Source organism: Crocodylus siamensis, chromosome 2, assembly GCF_052110815.1.
Source record: "Crocodylus siamensis isolate JL-2025a chromosome 2, ASM5211081v1, whole genome shotgun sequence".
Lineage (NCBI taxonomy): Eukaryota > Metazoa > Chordata > Crocodylia > Crocodylidae > Crocodylus > Crocodylus siamensis.
The window spans coordinates 232,603,201-232,624,066 of NC_143396.1; the positions used below are offsets into that span (position 1 = coordinate 232,603,201).

General features: G+C 47.5%; 1 protein-coding gene across 1 annotated transcript; it reads right to left on the reverse strand.

Annotated features, from left to right (window-relative positions):
* Nucleotides 1-2,276: 2,276 nt before the first annotated feature.
* DLL4 (delta like canonical Notch ligand 4) lies at nt 2,277-15,244 on the reverse strand. Its single transcript, XM_090033412.1, has 11 exons — nt 14,972-15,244; nt 14,614-14,877; nt 14,278-14,335; nt 12,983-13,252; nt 12,334-12,394; nt 12,079-12,209; nt 10,211-10,380; nt 8,665-8,884; nt 7,471-8,179; nt 6,551-6,659; nt 2,277-4,265 (listed from the first exon to the last, which is right to left on the reverse strand). The coding sequence occupies exons 1-11, from the start codon at nt 15,038-15,040 to the stop codon at nt 4,260-4,262; spliced, it is 2,067 nt and encodes a 688-aa protein (XP_089889538.1). The 5' UTR covers nt 15,041-15,244; the 3' UTR covers nt 2,277-4,259.
* Between the last annotated feature and the right edge of the window lie 5,622 nt (nt 15,245-20,866).

Sequence of the window (20,866 nt, forward strand, 5' to 3'; positions counted from 1 at the left end):
GATTGAATCAATTCAGGCTCAGGCTTTTTGAATGTCTGTACTTAGCCCTGAGGAGCAAAGATTTCCACTAGTTACGTGCTCTGGCACTTGAATGGTGTTGAACCCTTGTTACCCCCTTCACCCAGTCTTTGCACTATGCAATGTTTTAATGATCAGGCATACTCAACACTAACCTAAATAATGTCCATGTCCTGTGCTTATTTTGAATAAACAAAGCTCTGCTGTGTATTGTAGCCGTGCCACTGGCACTTGTTGTAGTTACGGGTATGTCCCAGCATCTGTTTTCCTCCATACCAGCTGTTTTCAAAGGCAAAAGATTAAAGGCCAAATCCTGAAACTGGATCCATTTAAGGAGACTTTTGCACTTGATTGGCTTTATTATAACAGTCAAAACAGGCGGTGTCAAAGTGGTTTTGCTACCAATAGTCTTTGAAAATATCCACTATTTTAACTTCAAAAACTGGAAACTAAGTTTAAATACAGTCCTTTGGATAAACCCAGAGCTCTGTTGTCATCGATGAAGGGACAAATTTGGCTTTATTAGTCCATAGGGGTTTTAAGTTTATTCTGCAAAATGTAATTCATTATCATTAAAGAAATATTTCTCTTAGTACCTTGAAGGAACTGGGTGAATCAAAACTAGCTCATATCTATATTTACAGTGCTGGCATTATATGTATTCATGGGAATATTTCACACCCACAGAACATTTTTCAGTCTGAAGGATCAGCAGGCTCTTCTCAAACAACTGTCAGAGAACTGCTGAGCTGCAGCCATGTCTTGGGTGACAGGAAGGTAAGCAGCCAGTGCACAATGGTGGTGGGGGCAGGGATGAAGTTTGGCCAAAGGAGCCAGGTTAAATCCAGGTCAGATTATGTATTTAGTTGATATGCTTCTAATTTATTTGGCACTGTGTCTTAGGTATGGGGTTGTACATGGATTCATACATTTTGTGAATAATATACACTATGAATGCAACCTCTCCTTCCTCCCCTCCACATGCTTTTTTTCCAGTGTAGGATCTGTGATCTGTTCTGGAAGTTGTGTGGAAATTTCCCCAAAACATCTACACACAGATTTCCTTGTAAACTAATGCACAGGGCCTTTTTTTGTCATCTCTCCTATGTGCAAATGCATAAAGGCATGTGCTGTCCCTCTTTTACTACAGTTGGAGCTACATAATATGCTCCATGGCTTTTAATGGATTCAGCTCCCTCCTGTCTACATATACGGTTTCCTGTTTCATTCTGAACAGGAAGAACTAGGTCTTGTTGGGCTTTGCATTATGCTTGCTTAGGCTGTAGGAAGAGCTATTTTCCTGTTTGATTTTGTGTGTGTTTTGTTTTAAGCAAGACAGAGTCCGTGTGTGTATGTAATCCGTGTGCTCAATTAAGAGAGGCATCTGTTGGGCTTATTTCACATTGCCGAGGAAGGGCTGCAAGCAGGGAGCATCTGCTCCGCTTTTTGTCAATGGCTTGTTTTTCATAATTTGCTCTACAGGGTGAATGTTTGGGGATGGGAGGGAGCTTTTTATTTCCTTGTTCCATCTTGCATGTTTTTTTAATGGTAGCCAAGGATTTAAAAGCTAATTTTACTAAGAAAGAAACTGAGCAGAAAAGAGAGCAAAAACAAATAAAGCTGCTGATAATAACAGCACTTGTATGTTAGTTTTTCTGTATTTACTGACCATCATTTGCAGTAGTTTAATAGCACAGTAAAGATTCTGTGGGATAGATATTTTCTTTTAAAACAATAATCTATTTAAGTTATATGGGGGGAAATAACACTTTAATATACTTTTTGGCATTTTCAAAACAACAAAGAAAAAATTATTAATTTCCAAATGGGGTGACAACTTTGTCCTGTTTTGAGAGCTGTTTCACCCACACAGTTGGATTAGGTGCATGACAGCTAGGCTTGCATGACGTCTTAAAAGAGTCAGTTTTTTTTTTGTTTATGATGCATATTTCCAGAGGCTGATAGCCCTCTGGGTATTATCTTACACCATTTTTTCACTACTTGTTGAAACCATCCTGAAAGGGCCTTTGGCTGTAGTCACAGGTCACATACAGATAGTAGAACTCAACACAGAATCTCAGGAAATCTATGTGGCTGGAGAACTGTGCACAAAACCCTTACTAGTTCTGTAGGGGAAGAAAAACCTTGCCCATTCTTGACTGGATGAGTAGAAAAGAAAACAAAAAATGTGGGTGCTATGTAGAAGTAACCTCTTCCCCCACATAAAGCTGGGTGGTAAAGACAAGCCACAACAATACTTCAGCGTAGCAGGAAGATATTTTCATTGTTTGAAAAAAAAATAAAATTCAAACTTTGTCCTCACATTAAAAACATTACATGAGAAGTAATAAACATATTTACACTTTTGTTTTGATTATAAATATACATTATATACAAAATAATGTTATAAAACGTAGAAAGTTCAGTGCTTCTGATTTTTTTTAAATTATGAAATACTAGGCTTCAAAATAAAACTACAAAACAGACAAACTAAAAACCATATTATTGATTTCTGAAGGTCATCTTCAAAATAGTCCTATGTGGTCAGAGTAGAAGGTCAGTAGTGGATGTAATGACAGGTTCTTGCCTGCACAGTTCAAGGCAGTTGACAGAATAGTTCAACAATAAGGATTTACAAGGGCAGGAATATCAGATGTCCTATAGAAAGTACAGTCCCAGGTTTCCTTGAGTTACCACCCTCCTCAGTCTGCTCCACCCCAGGCTCCTGTTATCATTAGAGTATGTCACAGGACTTTCCAATTGGGTGTCAAATATTATTGCTGCAAATGTATGCATGTTGAAGGAGACAGACTATCTGCACTGAACTTGCCAGTTCACAACTGCACCTCTGGATCAAGGAGCAGGCTTCCCCATATCCCTGTAGCTGTGGGTTGGGGTGAAACAAACAGGACAAGTTCCAAATTCTATTCTGGGCCTGTCCTTGAAGAGGGGATCTTGGTGGCCACTTCTGGGCATTTGGAACTGGGATGAAGGACAGTGTGCGTGGGGGGAGGAGGGGGGGGAAAAAAAAAATGAGGCGGCAGTTCTGCAACTGGGCAGAAGGATTCCCCCCCCCTTTTTTTTTTTTTTGTTTTTTTAAATAAAAAGTAGTAAAAGCTGGTACTTTAAGACATTAGGCTGTTGAAGGTGGCACCAGTTTCCACAAAACACCACAAAGTCCCAAATCCTCACAAAAGGGAGGGGCTGTGGGGAATAAAGAAGGGGAAGCAAAACAGTCAGTTCTATTCACAATCACTGGTAGTGCAAAGGGCATGAAGAAACAGCTGAGACAGCTCAGCTTGTGTAGGTTCCAGTAGCTGATTGATTTTAAACGCATTTGTAAGGCTTTCTGTTAGGGCTGGGCTTGTGTGTCTCTTCTCATAATTGAAGATGAAGAGGCAGCAGGCATTTGTTATTACACTTGCCCCTGCTCCAGTTTAAAATTTGTGATAGTCCTCTATCATTTCAGAGATGGAACCCTGGCTCACTACTACTGCTAGAGTCAACCAGATCTCCAAAGCATCACCAGATGAGATGTGTAAATCCTAGGTCTCTCCTCCTTTCCTTCTCATATCTTGGAGTACATGCAGCAGAAGAGGAGTGTAAATAGAAGAACAGAAGGGAAGTTCTTACTCCCCAATCCCTGCCCAATACTGTTTAGGTACTGCAAAAAGGAGGCAGGTGAGTCTGTTTGGGCTCTCTAGATTCTCTGACATGCTTTAGGCACTTTTAAACCCCCCCCCCCCCAAAAAAAAAAAAAAGATGGAGACCTCGTTTATTCTGTATCCATTATCTGCATAGCAACACATCTTTTTCTTCATGAATACTTTCTACAGCAACGTCTGTGATAGTTTTGTGCCTTCTGCATCTACTAGCACCTCCCATAACTGGAGTTCTGGAAAGCCACAGGTCTGTCCATGAGGAACTGGCCTCAATATCATTTAAAAACTTAGGCAAAAACCTAGCAAAGCCAGCTGCTTGATCCCTCTCTCCGTGTCCTCCCTGTTCTATTGCCAGTTACATTCCTTGCATCAAACATGGGCATTAAAAGCACAAAGGTGTATTGCATCTTTCAGTAAAATTCACAGTCTGTCCAGTTCACCCAGTTCCATCCTCCTCCTGAGAGCAGCAAGTTGCATATAATTAAAAATACAGTCCAATCCAGTTTGAATTGTAAACAATGCAGCAGGAATGTTCATCTACTGGCATAATCTGAGGTGCAAATGGGCTGACCTTCAGCCTTATACCTACAAGGAAACAAAATAATGAAGAGAATGAGAAGGAGACACTGTGTGGAGTACTGAAGATTTAAAACAAAACAAACCATAAGCGAGGCCCCTCCAAATCAAAGATGAAGGGCATGGTTGAGCAGACAGTTAAGACAGCTTTAAAGAGGGATGGTGGTGGGGGAAAAGGATGCTTACCGCTTGGGAGTGCGCATTCCATCCATTCGCTCCTATCCCACAGTAAGTGAAGGTAAAACTGCAATAATTATCCCTGAACAAAACATGGGATAAATTATTCTGGTTTAGCTTCACTTACTACGGAACAGGGGCAGAAAGATAAAGACAGTTACAGTAAACTCATCTGAACCTTGACAGGGCTCCCCTTCTGTCTTTAAAGCAATGTAATTTACTATATCTGTCCTCAGCCTAAATCCGAGCCAGAGCTGTAGCAAACCCATCAGTACTCAGAAGGAGCAAGCTAGCCCTACATGTCATAGAATTGCTAGCAAATGCTTCTGTCCCATTTCACTGCCTGCTAGGAATGACCAGGTTGGAATAGATCATTTAGTCTAAAGTTATTAAACCTGGATGCCTCAAGTTAGCCACTCAAACCCGTATCAGGCCATTTCTGAAGATTTTGCAACTTGAATAGGAGGAGTGCTAAGGACCACCAAACCCAAATGAACATCAATAGCACCTATAGACACTCAGCATCTATGAGTAGATCAGAATGAATATTTATAGATTTAGGAGGCTAACTTTAGACAGACAGGTTTGGGGGATAAATTTTCCAAGACAGATGGTATTTAAAAAAACCCAACTTAACTGGAATGGCTGCTGATGGGAATTAGCCTTCTGCCTGCCTTTTGTACTTTTGAAAAATCCCTTCTGAGTTGTGCACTTAATTTTGCCACTATTTTTCCAGTTCCCCATTGGAGCAGGAATTTTATGACCAACCTCTGAAAATAATTGGAATTCCATTGCACTATGGGAGATGCTACTGTGCTATAAGTATTTAGTACTTGTATTAGCAAGTACTAAATAAAGTGTGCAGTAACTGGACTTACTACACAGTAGTGCCAACAAACATTTTTTAGGTGATGTTATTGCACAGTAGCCCAATAATACTGCGCAGTAGCGTATTAGTACCGTCTGTGCTATGACATGCTACTGTGCAGTCAATGTCTCATTTAGACATGCCTTGTGTGTAGGGCATTTTATTAATTAATACACTAATTAAGGAATTTCTTCAGGAATAATAGATAAGTGACACAGCAAATTATTCCTTCCTCAGGCCTTCTGAGATTACAATAACAAAACTGGGTACATAGGCAAAAGAGTGTCTGTGTGTGGGAGGGAGGAACCCCACATACAATATACATTCCAACACCAACCACCCCAAAAACAAAAACCAAGCAAAACACAAACCCCTCCCCCAGCTCAAGTGTTATCTAAGGATTTGTTGGTGTTACACTGCCCTAAAACTTCCCATTTGGCCTTTTTCTAACAGGTCTGTATCCCTTAGAAAATACCTGTTCCTTATTAGTTGTTTAAGTTTGTAAACTTAGTGGATACTGAACAAATCCAATACAATCTGCCTCAGTATTACCCTCTGGCTTTCCCAACAATGTTAGGATCTAGGAGGCATTTCTCAATACCAAAGCAAGTAGTGTCAGTTTAAATTGGAGCCAGGAACAAAGACAGGATCCAGTGTGACAAGGAGTTGAACTTTCCTTCCAGACTTATTGTGCGTTTCCTGTGTGCACACTAAACCTATAAGCTAGTGTACTCAGCTATCCTACATCTGTTGCTGGAACTCCATGGCTTTATCTGTGACCAGATAATGCCTACGGATTATCATCTTATGCCCACTTGCTGTTGTGAGGCACTCTCCTAATTTTGTCTATGTCCTAGGACCGCCTGAGAGAAAATGCTTGTTTGCAGCACTGCTCCTATGTATCCAGTTATTACACTTTCCTAATCTCATTTTTAATGGTGCTGAGCATTTTTCAGCTCCCATTCATCACACATTTGATCTTAGCACCTTGGAAAAACCTAGACCATGTTATTAATTCCTTATGCATTAGAAATAATACTCTATCTTGGTGTTTACCAGAAAGCTTTCACCACAGATAGGCCACAATTGATTGGATCTTTTGATCACATTGTATGGATAGACTATGAAGGGTGCTCAAGATATCTAGAATATTCTTTCACCCTTTAAGATTTAGCTCTGAAGAATAAAATTTGACCCCTCACTAACTCAGTGGCTGCGGAGGATGAGTTTTAGGGAACTGTGTACTTACCTCCGTGGCTATGACGCACTCATTCCGCTCCTCTGTTATCACAAAAACAGACTGGTACATTGAATCCCTTGGAGAGCATATTGCTGATATCCTACATTCCGGCTTTTCACTAAGAGAAGCAGGGGGGGGGGGAAAAAAGTAAGGATGCTGAGGAAGATACGAGCTCAAGTGTGAGCCTATTGTCAAGGTCTTCTGCAAATAACCTTGGATAAAAGAGTAGGCTCAGGATGAATGAGGACAGACTAGTGGCAATACCCTGACTTAAGTGACAACTGGTTTCAAGTGTTCTATATAATGGATTACATTAGGTTACATTTGAAAAGTGAAAGTGCTGTCCAGCTTCACTTCCTCTATGCCCAGTCTCACAGTTTACAATCCTGATATGTTGCTGTTATAATGCAGTATATAAGAATCTCCATGTGGTTTATTATGGATAATGCAAGATTTGAAGGCCAGTAGAAACTCATCCTCTTTCTTTCAACTTGAATCTTGTTATTTTTCCTTAATCCCCCAATCTCTCCAAATAGGTCAACCCTGGGAAGATGTTTGTGTGTTTCCCCATGTAAAATCTGAAATATAGATTTAAGTTTTAAAATATATATTTTCAGTTTGGCCTCTCCACATCTAGTTACCAGTTACTTCCATAACTAATCTATCTGCTAATGTCCTCTCTTATTCCCCTCTCTAGCAGCATCCTGGACCAAAAGAAAGAAACACAAGAGTCTGTTCTTTAGGCAGAGTTAGGGGTAGCACTTCCTAAATGGTGAAAATCATGCTCCAGTTTGGAGATTTCCCCACCTACTCCAATTTGTTTCCTACTTTAGTTCCTTGAAGGAAGAGCCATCTTTCTACAGTCCTCCTTGGATAGCTGTGGAGACCAGAGGGCATAAAGAAGGCTGCAGGGGAAACTGTATTCTTACCTGTGTAATCGGAGGGGAGATTTCTCTCCTAAACACTTTTCACTTTTATAATATTTATCCTCCTGCACTGCTCTGCTTGTCAGATCTTTTACCAGGTTATATTCCAGTGTATGGTTCTTAGGTTTGTAGTTTGATTTCTCCAGCCCACAGTCCACCTCCAGGTCTTTATTTTTATTGGTGTTTTTTAGTTGGGAAGCTGGAATAAGATTATCCTTCTGAAAGTCAGACAGGTTGTTCATAGTCTCTCGATCCTGCTCTGGGTGCCTCCGCATCTGTCTGATGACCATAGCTATCATGCAGAACAGTACAAGCAAAGCCACTAGCCCCACACCCATGGAGATAGCAATCCAAGGAACTGGTCTGGGAGGAACTGGAACAGGTAATGTATAAACTGGGAATTCACAACGGCTGCCCATGAAGCCAGGAGGACAGTTACAGATAAAGTTGGCAGTATAAAGTCCACCATAGCATGTGGCTCCATTCTGGCATGGCCCAGAGGCACATTCATCTGTGGTTTTGATGTCACAGTTCCTGCCAGTGTAGCCTGGCAAGCAGGTGCAAGTGTAATCATTGATCAGGTCATGACAAGTGCCCCCACTGGCACATGGACTCCGGGCACATTCATTGATGTTTATCTCACACTTCTGACCAGAGAAACCAGCACGGCATCGGCACACACGGATTTGACCCAAGTCATAGCAGTGACCACCTGGGGGAAGGGGGGGGTCAGAGGGAAAAAAATTAAATAAAAATCAGTGCAGTTCATTCTGGACACTAAAAATCTTTCTTGGTAAGCTTTTAAAAAAAATCACCACAGTGGAAGGGACATACTTGCGCATTAATACGTAAAATGACAAGAGCCATGACTAAAGAGATTCCGAGTTGCCAAATGATACCACTGTGGTCCACATGAATGTCTTTAAGAAGTGTATATAGCTACAGTCAAATTTAAATTTTATATTTTTCTCGCTTTTCTACCCTCTGGAATTCTGATGCACTGTTCACTTGCATACAAATACAAGAGAGTGCTTCTGACACCATACTTTAGTATGGTAACATAAAGAATATAATGGAAAAAGGAATACTGGTAGATCAGAGAAAAGGCTAAAAATTGGATTAAGGCCTGTCATTTTTGTAGAGAAGAGCATGAAGGAGCCAGAGAGAAATGTGGATGCTTCTAGGGAGGAGACTTACCATTTGCACATGGGTTACTTGTGCACCTGTCCACTTTCTTTTCACAATTAGATCCTGTAAAGCCCAGGGGGCAGAGGCAAGTGTAACTGGCCCCTTGTTCCTTTTCCAAGCATGTGCCCCCATTAAAACACGGAGAATCAATACAAGTCAAAGCACTGTGCTCACAATGAGTTCCATAGTATCCAGGTGGGCACATGCAATGGTAACCATTCTCCATATCCTGCAAAATTAAAAACATAGCATCAGACCCCACCGTTTAATTCCATTGTCTAGCAATTACTTTCAGCTGTTATTCTACCCCTCTTCCTCCACCAAGGTTAATTTACAATTCTCAGTGGCAAGTAGAATACTGGGAGGGGAAAATATGCAGCTAGGACTCAGAGGGATTAAAGCAGCCACATTTATATATTGGGGGAATTGCATAGCTACTCAAGCAGAACAGGTCTGATTTTGGAGACCCGGTAGGAAAAACCTAAATAGACACCACTACCACCACCACCACCACATATACCTGTTGCTTAATAGGATCTCCGAAGCTCTCTTATCAGAAATCTACAGCTCAGGGCTAAGACAGTTTTAAGCATAGTAGCCAGTTTGAGGAGGACAGATTTTACTATGCTTTGAAATGACCCAAGTGGGAGACCACAACTAAATCCTTTGCTCTTTCCAAATATAGTTTTTGCAGGGCCTTGGCAGTAAGCACTTGTACCACTATCTGACCAAAAACTGCAACAGAGTTACTGTGACCATATGGGGAAAAAAAGTCAGGACACAACCCCCACCACTTCTCCCAAGTCAGCAGTGCTACTGCAGGCAGCAGCATGGTACACTAAGCAGATGGGTAGCAGTGGTGCCTGCCCTCCCAACTTCCTGGCACACTGCACTGCTAGTCTTCCCTGCTGAACTACACTCCATGCCCTTGCGATTCCAGGACACTCATTATAAGCTTCCAGCCAGCCAGAACTGGACTACAAAAATCCAGGACTGTCCTGGGCAAACTGGGACGTATGGTCCCCCTAAACAGAGTATATTTGATATGCTTGATCTGCTGATCCTTATCAAGAGGTAGAATTAACCACTGAATGGTTCTGCAAATGCACTGAAACACTAGACTGTAGAGTGCATAAGCTTGTTCCATCAAAGAGGTTTTTCACAGATCAACTTATTTTGTATGATATTTGTAATCCTGTACTGAAACACAAGCTCACACCTTTACTATTATGAAAGTTGTAGTATATGCATGTGTCCAATTGGGTTTGGAGAAGCTTATCTGTTCCCTTAAGAATTTTGAGTCTCAGAAGGCTCTCATAAAAAGAGCCTTTGCAGCAACATAAACTTTAGTTGAGTAGTTCTGATCCAGGCAGTACATATCTGCCTGTAACAAAACACCCTCCTCTGACACTTCCAGGTAAGAGTCTGTACAATATCTGTGAGCTTTTGAAGTGAACCTATGCACTTATTCCCCAATATGTTGGTTAAGCCATTTTAAAGGTATACTTGGGGGTTGTCTTGCAGACTGACTTCCCATTTAAAAGTTAGTCCTTACCGTGCAACTACCACCATTGCGACAGGGGTTGCTATCGCACTCGCTGATTTCATGTTCACAGTCAACACCAGTGAAACCAGGTTTGCATGAACATGTGTAACTGCCCTGGCCAGTGTTCATGCAGGTGGCTCCATTTTTGCATGGCTTGTGGTGAGTGCAGTAGTTCAGATCTGCAAAAATACCCAAAGACAGCAGACAAAAATTACTTTGACAGCTGGCAAAAGACATTCATTTCTCAAAGTATGACTGCAGACAGTGAAAATAAAAGAAAAATGTAGATGGCAAAAAGCAATAAAAGTTTAAACTAAAAGGTTTTTCCATTTTGCTGTCAATAGGAACAGTGTGGATTATTTGACTTTTCACAGCATTGTACCAGTCTGTTGTTTCTCCTTTTTGCAATACTTTAAGCCCTGGACTGTGGGAGACCTTACAAACCTTAACTGTCTTAGTGCTTTAGTGTACTCTCCACCACTTTGTGTATGCATAAACCCATTAGCCTTAATGGGATTTAGATGTGCACTTATCAAGTTGAGAAATATGCCCTTAAGTCTGTCCAGTATATATGTCTCAAGAAAGGCCCCAGGCAGCCCAGTAGATGTACAGAGTGTATTTGTCACACCTGGGCCTTATCTTTGAAAGGTGTGTTCTGAGACATGTTCTGGGTGGGATAAAAAAGAGTCATCTTTAAAAAGCTCAAAGTCCCAGAACATAATCTTAAAAATGTTTGTTTGTTTATGGTCTTCTATTACGTGTGACAGTGGAGTAAAATTGCCTAAAATCTATTAAACAGGTTCTGGGGTGTCCCCCCAAGCGAAAGAAATTAAAAGCATACAAGTAGGAAGCCTTTATAACCAGCATAAATTCCACAAAGTAATTAAGATTTGATGACTAGTCAATAACTGTATGGGGGAAGGAAAGGAATTGAATCTTTGTTTTTTCCTGCCCATTTCAGATTTACCTGGCCTACCATAATCATCTCCACAGTAGTTTATACCCTTTCAAAATAAGACTTGGTGATCTCAGTTTCAGCAGTATATATGGTCTTGAGGACACTGTTGTTCAGTTGGCTACAGTTCAGAGATTCAGTGGGTTGAATAGCTGGAAGGGGTCCGATGTCCCTTAAAGTGGAACGTGTACATTTCATTCTTGCTGTTTGATTTCCTCTCACGCTCAAGCTTCATCACATGAGTTTACTTCCTCGTGTAGAAATAAAGGAAGCCCCAAATGCTGGTGTTTAGTAAACAGTTTTTCCAACAGCAGTAAACTGCTTAGCTTCTACTATTAGCAGGCTGAACTTAGTTTGCATAAGCAAAAAGATTGCAACTTCAGCACTTCATCCAATTTTTTAAAAAAGACAAAAAGTCTACACCTACCGAACAAGAAAGTGCATCTGTTTTCAGTTAAGTGTTAAATACAGTATAATTGTATTTAGAAGACACTTTGAACTACCTATTGACTATCAGCACTTCATGGGAATAGACATGCTGTATACCTTACGGCAGCAGTTTTCAATCTTTTTAGACTCAAGGGACCACACCTCAAACTCAAGGCACCCCTCAGAAAATGCCAGCTCTTTGTTTCTACTCTTAAAAAAAGAAAAACAACTTACAGAAAAATAAAGCAATTCTTTGGTTGTAAAGAATTCAGAGCACGGCAGGTAGGTCAAAAATGTTTTAACACTATGACTTTCTATTTGAAATCTCTGGGTGTATCTTGTGAATGTTTGTCCATTTAACAGTGCTAACATTGCACCCTTGAAAGGGTCAAGGCATCCTACCTGAAAACTACTACCTTGCAGGTCAGATTTCTTAGTTTATTATGTGGTACTCTGCTACCTCAAATCTTTAAGCTTGGCCATCAGCACTAACCTTGATCACAGAAAAGGCCGCCCCAGCCTTCGTCACATATGCACTGCCACTGTGTTTTACAAGTCCCGTGGCGACAGCCTATATGTGGAATGCACTCATCGCAATAACGGCCTTGCCAACCCGGGCGACAGCTGAGGAAGACAAACAAAACAAAAAAGGTGATGAATGTAGCTGGTAATAATAATCAGAACCAGTTAAGTTACTGTTGTTACAATGAGGGGATTGGTAAAGCTCTGAATGAGAACTTCTACTCACATGCACTCTCCTGGCTTGTTGCAGTATCCATTTTGTTCAGTGCACCCAGACAGACAGATGGCTGTAAAGTGAAAAACACAACAACCACCATGCAGAAAAGTTGAGACAAAACTATACTGCCAGGTGTACTAATACATACTAAAGTCCCACGGTTGCCTACTCTGTGCTGCATAATGTTGTTTTACAAATGCAGATCATAGGGACTCTAGTCATAGGAAGGGAAATTGGAGTGTGACATCTGACAGGGACACGGATGTCCTTCACTTTGCCTCTTGTCCCAACAGATGCCAGCTCAGAGGCTGCAGCTGTAATACTAAAGTTTGCTTGCCCTCTATATTACCTCCACTGCTGGCCCATGTGCTGGGATGGTAGCAGAGAGGGGAGTATGAGCCACTGCTGTTTGGGAGTGCAGGCCTCATGTCACTGTGGCAGTGGGGGAGGGAGTTGCAGGGCTCAGTCCCTCCTGCCCTCTGTTCTCTGCAGACTTGAGGCGGTCAAGCCCGATACCACTCTGCCATGCTGCCAGCACCCCCGGTGAAGCATTCCAAAGCATGGAGGAGTCATCCTGGATTCCACCCACCCAGTCGGGGGTAGTGCCACCCCCCACCCTGCGACAGTGGTAGGGCCCCAGCAGTGTCCGCGCACTCACGCTCTGTGCAGTACTCGCCGGTCCAGCCAGGCAGGCAAGCCAGGCTGCCATCGGACTCGCACACATAGTGGCCAAAGCGGTCGTCACGGCGCTTGCAGAGGCGTGAGCAGCTGTCGCCATAGTAGTTGTCGCTACAGATGACACGGTAGGAGTAGCGCAGCTGGGTCTGTGGCCCGCTCTGTACATCCTGTGACCACTCTTCACCCACAGCTAGCGGGCGCTGGATTGCCATCTGGCTAATTAGCCCATCCTTAGGCGGTGGTTGGGAGCCTACAGCAGGGGTACCCACACTCAGCACAGGCCAGGTGGCTGGGAGCAGGGTAAGCCACCTTTTCTACATTGCACCCTCTCCCCACACTCTCTGATGGGATGTGTACACCTCCCACAGCCTGCTCCACTGCACAGTGCACCCAGCCTGTGCTGCTGGTGGCAGTGAGCAGCTGGGCCTTGCCGAGGCATGGGAGCAGGAACAACCCCTGCCACATACCATTGTATCTAAAACACCCAGGACTGTCTGAGAGTATAAAAATTAAGAGGAAATCTTGTCCCCACTAGCAATGATTATTAACCCCAGGCTCAAGAGGCTTTGCAGGAAGCTTTCTCCAAGGGAGACGGGCAGGAGAGAGACTCTTCCTCTCTGGCAGGGAAAAATCCTCCTCCCCCACAAAACACCCCCAGGCCATTCTTCCTTTTTCAGAAGGGCGGCATTTGTTACAAGGTGTAAACTACAGGAAGAGGTGGTCAGGCTCTCTTTTGTTTTTTTGGCAGCCTTGTCGCTTTCTCACCAAACAGCGCCGCGCTTTCCCACGCCAAAAATAAACGGGAGGAAACGCAATTGTGTTGGGAGATTAGGTAGGGGACGGACACACACTCTAAAAGTTGCAGCCAGGGGAAGCTGAGGTTAGATACTAGGAAGAACTTTGTTACTAGGAGGGCAGCAAGTACTAGGGCAGGCTGCCCAGAGAGGTGGTGGCATCTCCATCCTTGGGAGGTGTTGAAGCCTTGGTAGACAAAGCCCTGGCTGGGATAATCTAGTGGGGGCTGGTCCTGTTCCGAGCCGGTTGGACGGGACTCCCTTCCCCACCCGCATTTTCTGTGCTATGAAAGCAGGAGCTGTGCAGGGCTGGGCTGGCTGCTGCGGGCAGGGCCGAGCCTCTGCATTCAGTCAGCGCGAGTCCATTATCTTGTTTAATTATGAAAAGGCAGCCTCCCCCCCCTCCAAAGAAAAAACAAAACAAAACCCACAACCCCACAAGCCAGCCAGAAGCGTTGGCGCCCGCCGCCCCCGTGCTCACCTTGCGGGAGGTAGTTGGCCGGCGCGTGCCAGGCTTCAATGATGAGCGAGAAGGTGCCCTGCGGGGAGAGAGCAGCGGCGTGAGGCGGCGCCCGGGGCCAGGGAGCGGCGCAGCCTGCGGGCCCCCCCGCCCCGGGCTCCAGCCAGCGCGTGGACGCCGCCAGCCTCTGCGGCCGTTTTAATTAAGCTAATTGCAGATAGCATTACTGCGAGCCGGAGCTCCCGGCCTCTGGGGACGGCGGCTCTCGCCTTTCAGCGCCCGCGGGGCCGAGCTGGTGCTGCTGCGGCGGGCGGCGCGTAGGCGCGCCCCGGCCCGCACCTCCGCCTGGGAGCTCACCGGCCACGTGAAGTTGAAGGGCAGCTGCATGGGGCTGTCGAAGCGCTCCGTGTCCTGGATGCTGAAGGAGTTGACGCCCAGCACCGGCGTGACGAGGCTGCCGAAGGTGCAGGAGCCCGGCAGCACGACTGCCTGGAAATGCTTGAGGCAGACGCGGAAGAAGGTGCGGCAGTGCGGGGCGCAGGGCTTGCCGCTGGCCAGGGCGCCCTGCCGGTTCACGAACTCCTGCAGCTCCAGCTGGAAGACGCCGGAGCCCGCGGCCCTCTGCACAAAGGGAGACACGCGCGCACCCGCACATGAGCGCCTGCCCGGGCGCTGCCCTCCGCGGGCGCCAGCACCCCCCGCCCGCCGCCGTTACCTGCTGCAAGCCCAGCAGCAGCAGCAGCAGCAGCAGCAGCGTCCAGCCCCCGAGGCGCCCGCCTGCCATCCTGCGCGGCCGCAACCACAGCGCTCGCGGTGCCCCAAAGCCGCACCAGCCGCCCAGGTGGCCCCGCAGCCGGGGTGAGGTATAATCCAGGTGTCGGCGCCACCCGCTCGGTGGGGAGTAATCCTGCGGCGGGCGGCGAGCGACGTGTCCAGCCCGGCCCCGCTGCTCCGTGCCCCGGCGCTGCCTCACTGCCCGGCTCGCTCTGCTCCGCGCTGCTTAAATACGAGCCAGCCGGCCGCGCGGCTCATTATGCAGCCTGCCCGTCAGGCGGCGCCGGCCCGCCCCCGGCCCCCCTCCGCTCGCTTTTTTTTTTTTTTCCCGTCTTTCCTTTCTGGAAGAAGAAGAAAAAAAAAAAAAAAGAGCCAAATGTTGTGGCGAGTCCGCGCGGCCCGAATTAATACCCTGCTGCTGCCGCCGCTGCTGCCGCGGAGGCGCGGAGCGGCCTGGAGCCGAGCTGATTATTAACAAGCCAAGCATCTGTTGAGATATTTACAGCCACGGGCCCGCGGCGGCCCGGGCTCTGCTCCCCTCACGGCAGGAGCCTGCACCGAGGCAGGGACACGAGGGGGGAGGGAGCTGGGGAGGCAGCCGGGGCGGCAGGACCAGCCCCACCCGCATCATCCTCTTTGTCTCTCCGGGGATGGAGGCTTCACCGCCCTCCCGCTCGGAAAGTTCTTCCTAGCATCCAGCCTCGACTTCCGCTGCTGCAACCTGAGCCCATTGCCCCTTTCCGTCACCTGAGCAAAGCCCAGCAGCTCTCACCTCTCTGCTCTCAACCCCTTCCCCGTCCCCCCTCCCCCAGTCTTCTCTTCTGCAGACTGGGCGCAGCGCCCCACGCTCTCTGCACCTTGCCCATGGCCTCTCTGCGGTGGGGGCCGGCACGGGCCACGGGGCTGCAGAAGTGCCCGTCCCGGCTCAATGGGGGAGCGCGGGGACCCGCCGGCTCGGCCGGGGCCCCGCGGGAAGGCAGGAAGGAAGGGGCCTGGCCGATGTCCTCGGGGAAGGGGGTGGGGGAGGCTCACCTGCCTCGGCCGCCGCGGGTGGAGCGGGAGAAAGTAAAAGCAAAATCGCGTTTCTGAGAAACTGCAAGTGGGAGCAGGCGGGAAGCACCTGCGGGCCGGGCCGGGCCGGGCCGGGCCGGGGGGGCAGCCCCTCCGCGCCCCTGCCTCCCCCTCCCAGGCCGGCAAGCAGCGCACAGGTTGGATTGGGGGACACCTCCGGGGCAGCTCACTCTTGCCCCCGCTGCTGGGCAGAAGGCACAAACCAAGCCACAAATGCGCTTCCCCGCCCCGCTTCAGCGCCCGGGGGAGGTGCGCGGGCTGCGCCCCGGTGCCCTCCCGGCGTGTGCCCGGCGCTGCGGCGAGGCGCGCCCATTGTTGGGTCGCGTGGCCCTCATTAGAGCCGAACACACAGAGCGCCTTTCATGTGGCTTCCCCCTCCCTTCCCGCAGCTTGTTAATGGCCGGGGCCGGGGGGAGAGGAGCCTTCAGCTGTATGGTAATGAGGCCGCCACCTAGACACCGCTGCCCGCTCCGCAGCCTGGAAACCTCGCTGCCGCCGCGGGTCACCTGCAGCCCGGCCCCTGGGGGCGGCTCCGCCGAGCCCGGCAGCCGCTCTGCTCCGCTCCCTGCAGCGGGGGGGCTCGAGCCGGGGATCTCCCGGGGCCCGCTCGGGAGCGGGGGGGATGCTCATCTACATCTTCTGCTTCCTTCCCCTTCTGCCCCGTGCTGGGTGGGATGTGCACTGTGGGGTCCCCGGCTCCTTAGATGCTTGGATTGCATCATTAATGCCCCCCAGCAGAAATACTCCCCTTTCATGTGCCCCCCCCGGCAGGGCACATGCCCACTGTAGTGTCACCCTCCCGCGTGGACGGGAGCCCAGGCAGGTGCTGGGACCTGGAGCGGGTCCGGATCACACCGCACCTGTGGCTGAGACTTGGCCTCCCCCTGGCTCCCCTGGGGGCTCCCTGCTCCGGCCCCTGCAGCCTCCTCCCCCCGTGTGGCCCCAGCCCCTCTCTGCGGGCCCGGGGGCAGGAAAGCTCCGGGCCCAGGAGCCGGGCCAGCAGCGGTCGGGCCGGCAGAGCTCGGCTTCCCCGGCAGCAGCCTCAACTGTCACAATCAAATCTGATGCTAATAGCTTCGGTCCTAAATAAGATGAGAGGCCAGATAACATCAGTGCTTGATAAATGGTAATGAGCGCCTAACCTAGGGGAACAGAAGGGCTGTGGGGCTCTTTAATTCAGTCTTGAAAGGCTGGCTGGGTACTGCAGGCTCTAGCAGATGTTAGTATGTGTGTGTTTTGATTTTTGACTTGTATTGGAGGTTTATTAGGCTAACCAGAGCCACCCCACGCATGGCCACTTGGTCCAGGCGCCATCTGGCACAAGCAGGGCGGCGCACAGGAGCAGGGCATCGCATTGGTGCTGAGCATCCACAGGCAGCATCTACCATATGGGCTCGGAGCTAATGTAGGTTAAAGCAAGACAAGCTGATCTCTTCTTTTCACAGCTCCGCCAAACCTCCCCGAAATCCCCCCGACGTGCACCTTTGCAGCTAGAGTTTCACCTCTAATCTGGACGCCTCGGGCATCAGGCTCCGGGCACCGATCAAAACACTGCCACGGCGCTGTGCCTTTCCGCGGCCCCCGCCTTCCTATCCTTACCCAGCTCGCCGCTTTTTTTCTTTCTTCTTTTTTTTTTTTGGGGGGGGGGCGGGGAGCAGGGGGTTGTGTATGTTTTCTTCCCCCAACTGCCACGACCTGAAATTGCTGCAATTGCCCCAGCGTCGCCACAAGATAAATATTTTCAGGTACCAGCTGTAAAAATCCACCCCTAAACCCCAGCTAACCATTACGATTGCAGCCATAAAAGAAGCTGCAATAAAATAATAAAGACGAAATATAATGGACCACCTGCTGCATGTTGGCAAAAATGTTTAGATAATAATAATAATAAAAGTTGCGTTCATAGCATCAAACAGCTGGGTCGAAAAAGTTTATAGAGTGCAGGTTAAAAGCCTAAATCTATCTCATTGTTTGCGTTTTGCATTCCTAGTAGGCAAGGGAGCTCAGGGTAGGCTGCAAGCGTCCAGCAGCCTGCCTAACGCTTCTGCAGTTTGATCTCGACCTCCTAAAAACTCGGGTCCATCGGTGTCCAGAGTGGTCACTCAATGCTAGTTTTCATCTCAAGCGGGTAACTCACCGCCACTACCATATTGCTTAAACCTGAACACAACCGGGGGAGCAGGAAAATAGATGTGATGGGGTTTTTTTGTGGTTTGTTTTTGGGGGGGGGGTTTGGTGTTATTGTGTTGGTTTGGGATTTTTTTCCCTCAAATTAAGTAATATTTAAAAATCACTAAACCCCTGGTCCCGCAAGGACTTACGCACGCGCTTAACTTTAAGCACGGAAGTATTAGGGTTGAAATCCCTGGATCTACTTATGTGGTTAAAGGTAAGCTCTCAACCAGGTGTTTAATGGATCGAGGCCTTTATTTAAAAACATCACTTTTGTAGGTTTTCTTTTCCTTGTCTGGACAGACTGCAGCCTTTTAGTATTTTAAAGAGAAAAACCTTTGAAGTGAGAGAAGTTTACAAAGATGAGTAGTTAGGACCCCATGCATTGTTGTGGGCTGTTTTGCTCGTTTAATTAGTATATTACTGCGATATCATTTATATAATTCACATATGTATACTCATTAGAATATAATTTTACAACTATTGGTTACCAGGGCAGCCAATTTGATTCAATTTAAATCCTTGGGCGACAGACACTAGATTTTTTCAAAGAAATTTAAAATACAGTTCATTAGGATATTACTTTTAACTCTCATTGAAACAATCAAACCATCGTTAACGTCCTGGTCCAGCATCCAGGCTGTTCAGCTCTTCGCAGTTGCACACCGATTCTGTACTGTCTAGGTTTTCTATCTTGTCCTTTTATGTCAAACCGAGTTTAAGTTTATTACAGGAGTTCACAGGGCAAATGCAGTTACTCTGTGTAAGGTGCGGTTCATTTAGTCCTGCTAAAAAACACCAGACTGCCCAAGTTTTCTTGCCACAGAATAAGTAATCATAGCAGCAACCATAGCCTTTACATCCCCAAAGGATCTCCAGAGTTGGTTTCTATCTCTTCCCTCTCTGCCTGGGTAAAAATCACCATTGTTTGGAAGGTAACACAGGCCTATGCATCCTTTATGGTCCAATTCCTCCCTATTTTGAGGGTTTAAGTGGGATTCAAGTAGTGCATAGTCTTATGATCATTCCCTGTGAGCAGCGATGGTGTCCCAGTTGCTGGATATTGAGAAGTGCGACTCTGTGAACTGAGACGAGCGACTCATTTCTCATGGTCAGTGAAGATGCTAACAGCTTCTAGTGACTGTTCAGCATTGTCCACTGGTGACCTCTGGTCCCTGTTGTCACTTAGCAAAATTCACACCAGTGCCTGAAATATGAGACATGATGTTTTCCCAGTACTCGGAGTTTATCTACTTGATTATTGTTCTGGTGGTTATTTGCTCTGTGTCCTATGCTTCTGGGTTTCCGGTGATTTTTTTTCTATACCTTAAATCAAAAATTGTGAACTGATAACTGATACGGGACCAGGAGTTGTTACTATTTTGAAAAAAAAAACAAAATCTAATACAACCTGAAAAATGTGTAATGGCGCCCAGATAGGCTTTATTATCATTTTTAACCAGGGAGGCTTTACATTCTGGATTACATTCTTCATTAAAAAGGAAAAAAAAAAAGATTTCGTTTAGGTTTTCTAACAAAACGCTCCTGTCCAACCCTGAAATGGAGAGACAAGTCCCCAAACTGCATTTCCTCTGTGTTCATTTAAACTAAATCTGATTGTATTGCATTTTCTGAAAATCCACGCGAATGTCTCGAACAGTTTAATTTTCCTTTGCACGTATTGAAGCAGCCTTGGAGGTCTTGCAGGGGCAAGCAAGAGAGACAGAAAAGTGGAGTGGGGGAGTGAAGAAAGGGGCGGGGGGAGGAAGAAAGGGGGACTGAAAAAGAAGTGAGAAAGTGAGACAAAAAGGGGAAAGTAGGAGCTGCATTAGACCAGACGTTGTTTACTAACCTTCAGTCCCCCAAGATTTTCTCACTGAAGATTATGTGGGCCACCAAAATTAGTATTACGCTGCCATAATCTTCTTTATGATACGTAACGGACTACAAAGCTTTGGATTAGGTCCTTCATCTCACAAGTGGGGATGCTTGAATGTCAATGGGAGTTTGAATGCGCCAGCAGCAGTGGCCGGTGTCCTGCCCAGACGCAGGAGCGGACCACGGGCTGCAGGGCGGGCTTTGCTTCCAGTCGCCCCGGGTTTGGGACCGCTCTCACCTCGCTTTACGCGGGTCCGCCTGGCCGGGAGAGGCGGGTGAGGGTGGACAAGGCAAGCCCCGCACGTACCCCGCAGCCCCACTGACATCTGTCTGTAAAGACCCGAGGGGCTGGGGGGGAGCCGGGGGCCGGGGTGAGCTGCCTGTCCCGCCGGCTCTTGCCCGTCCCCCTCCCCGCGCGGTGCGGCGCGCCCCCCGGGATCCGGAGCTACCACGGGCCCCTAATGGCTCTGAAATCCGCTCCTATTGGCAGCGTTTCAGCCACGCCCACCAGGTTAGCCGCGCCCCCGGCGGCAGGAGGGGATCGGGCCCGTCAGTGGCCGGAACTACCCCGGAGTAACCGCAGCCTCCCAGCGCGGAATTCGGATTAAGTGAATTCGGGCAGTGGGAACTGGAGGAAGCCAGTGGCGCAGCGCTAGGAAGCTGGTGCTGGAGAGCGCCCCTGGGAGCGGCCCGGAGCCCCACGGGGGGATCCTCG

Coding starts and splice junctions, on each gene's coding strand:
- DLL4 (XM_090033412.1), bottom strand. CDS start 15,040: ATGGCAGGCGGGCGCCTCGGGGGCTGGACGCTGCTGCTGCTGCTGCTG. Junction 10,381..12,078: donor CGGCCTTTTCTGTGATCAAG/GTTAGTGCTGAT, acceptor GTATTTTTGCAG/ATCTGAACTACTGCACTCAC. Junction 8,180..8,664: donor AAGTAACCCATGTGCAAATG/GTAAGTCTCCTC, acceptor CCCTTCCCCCAG/GTGGTCACTGCTATGACTTG.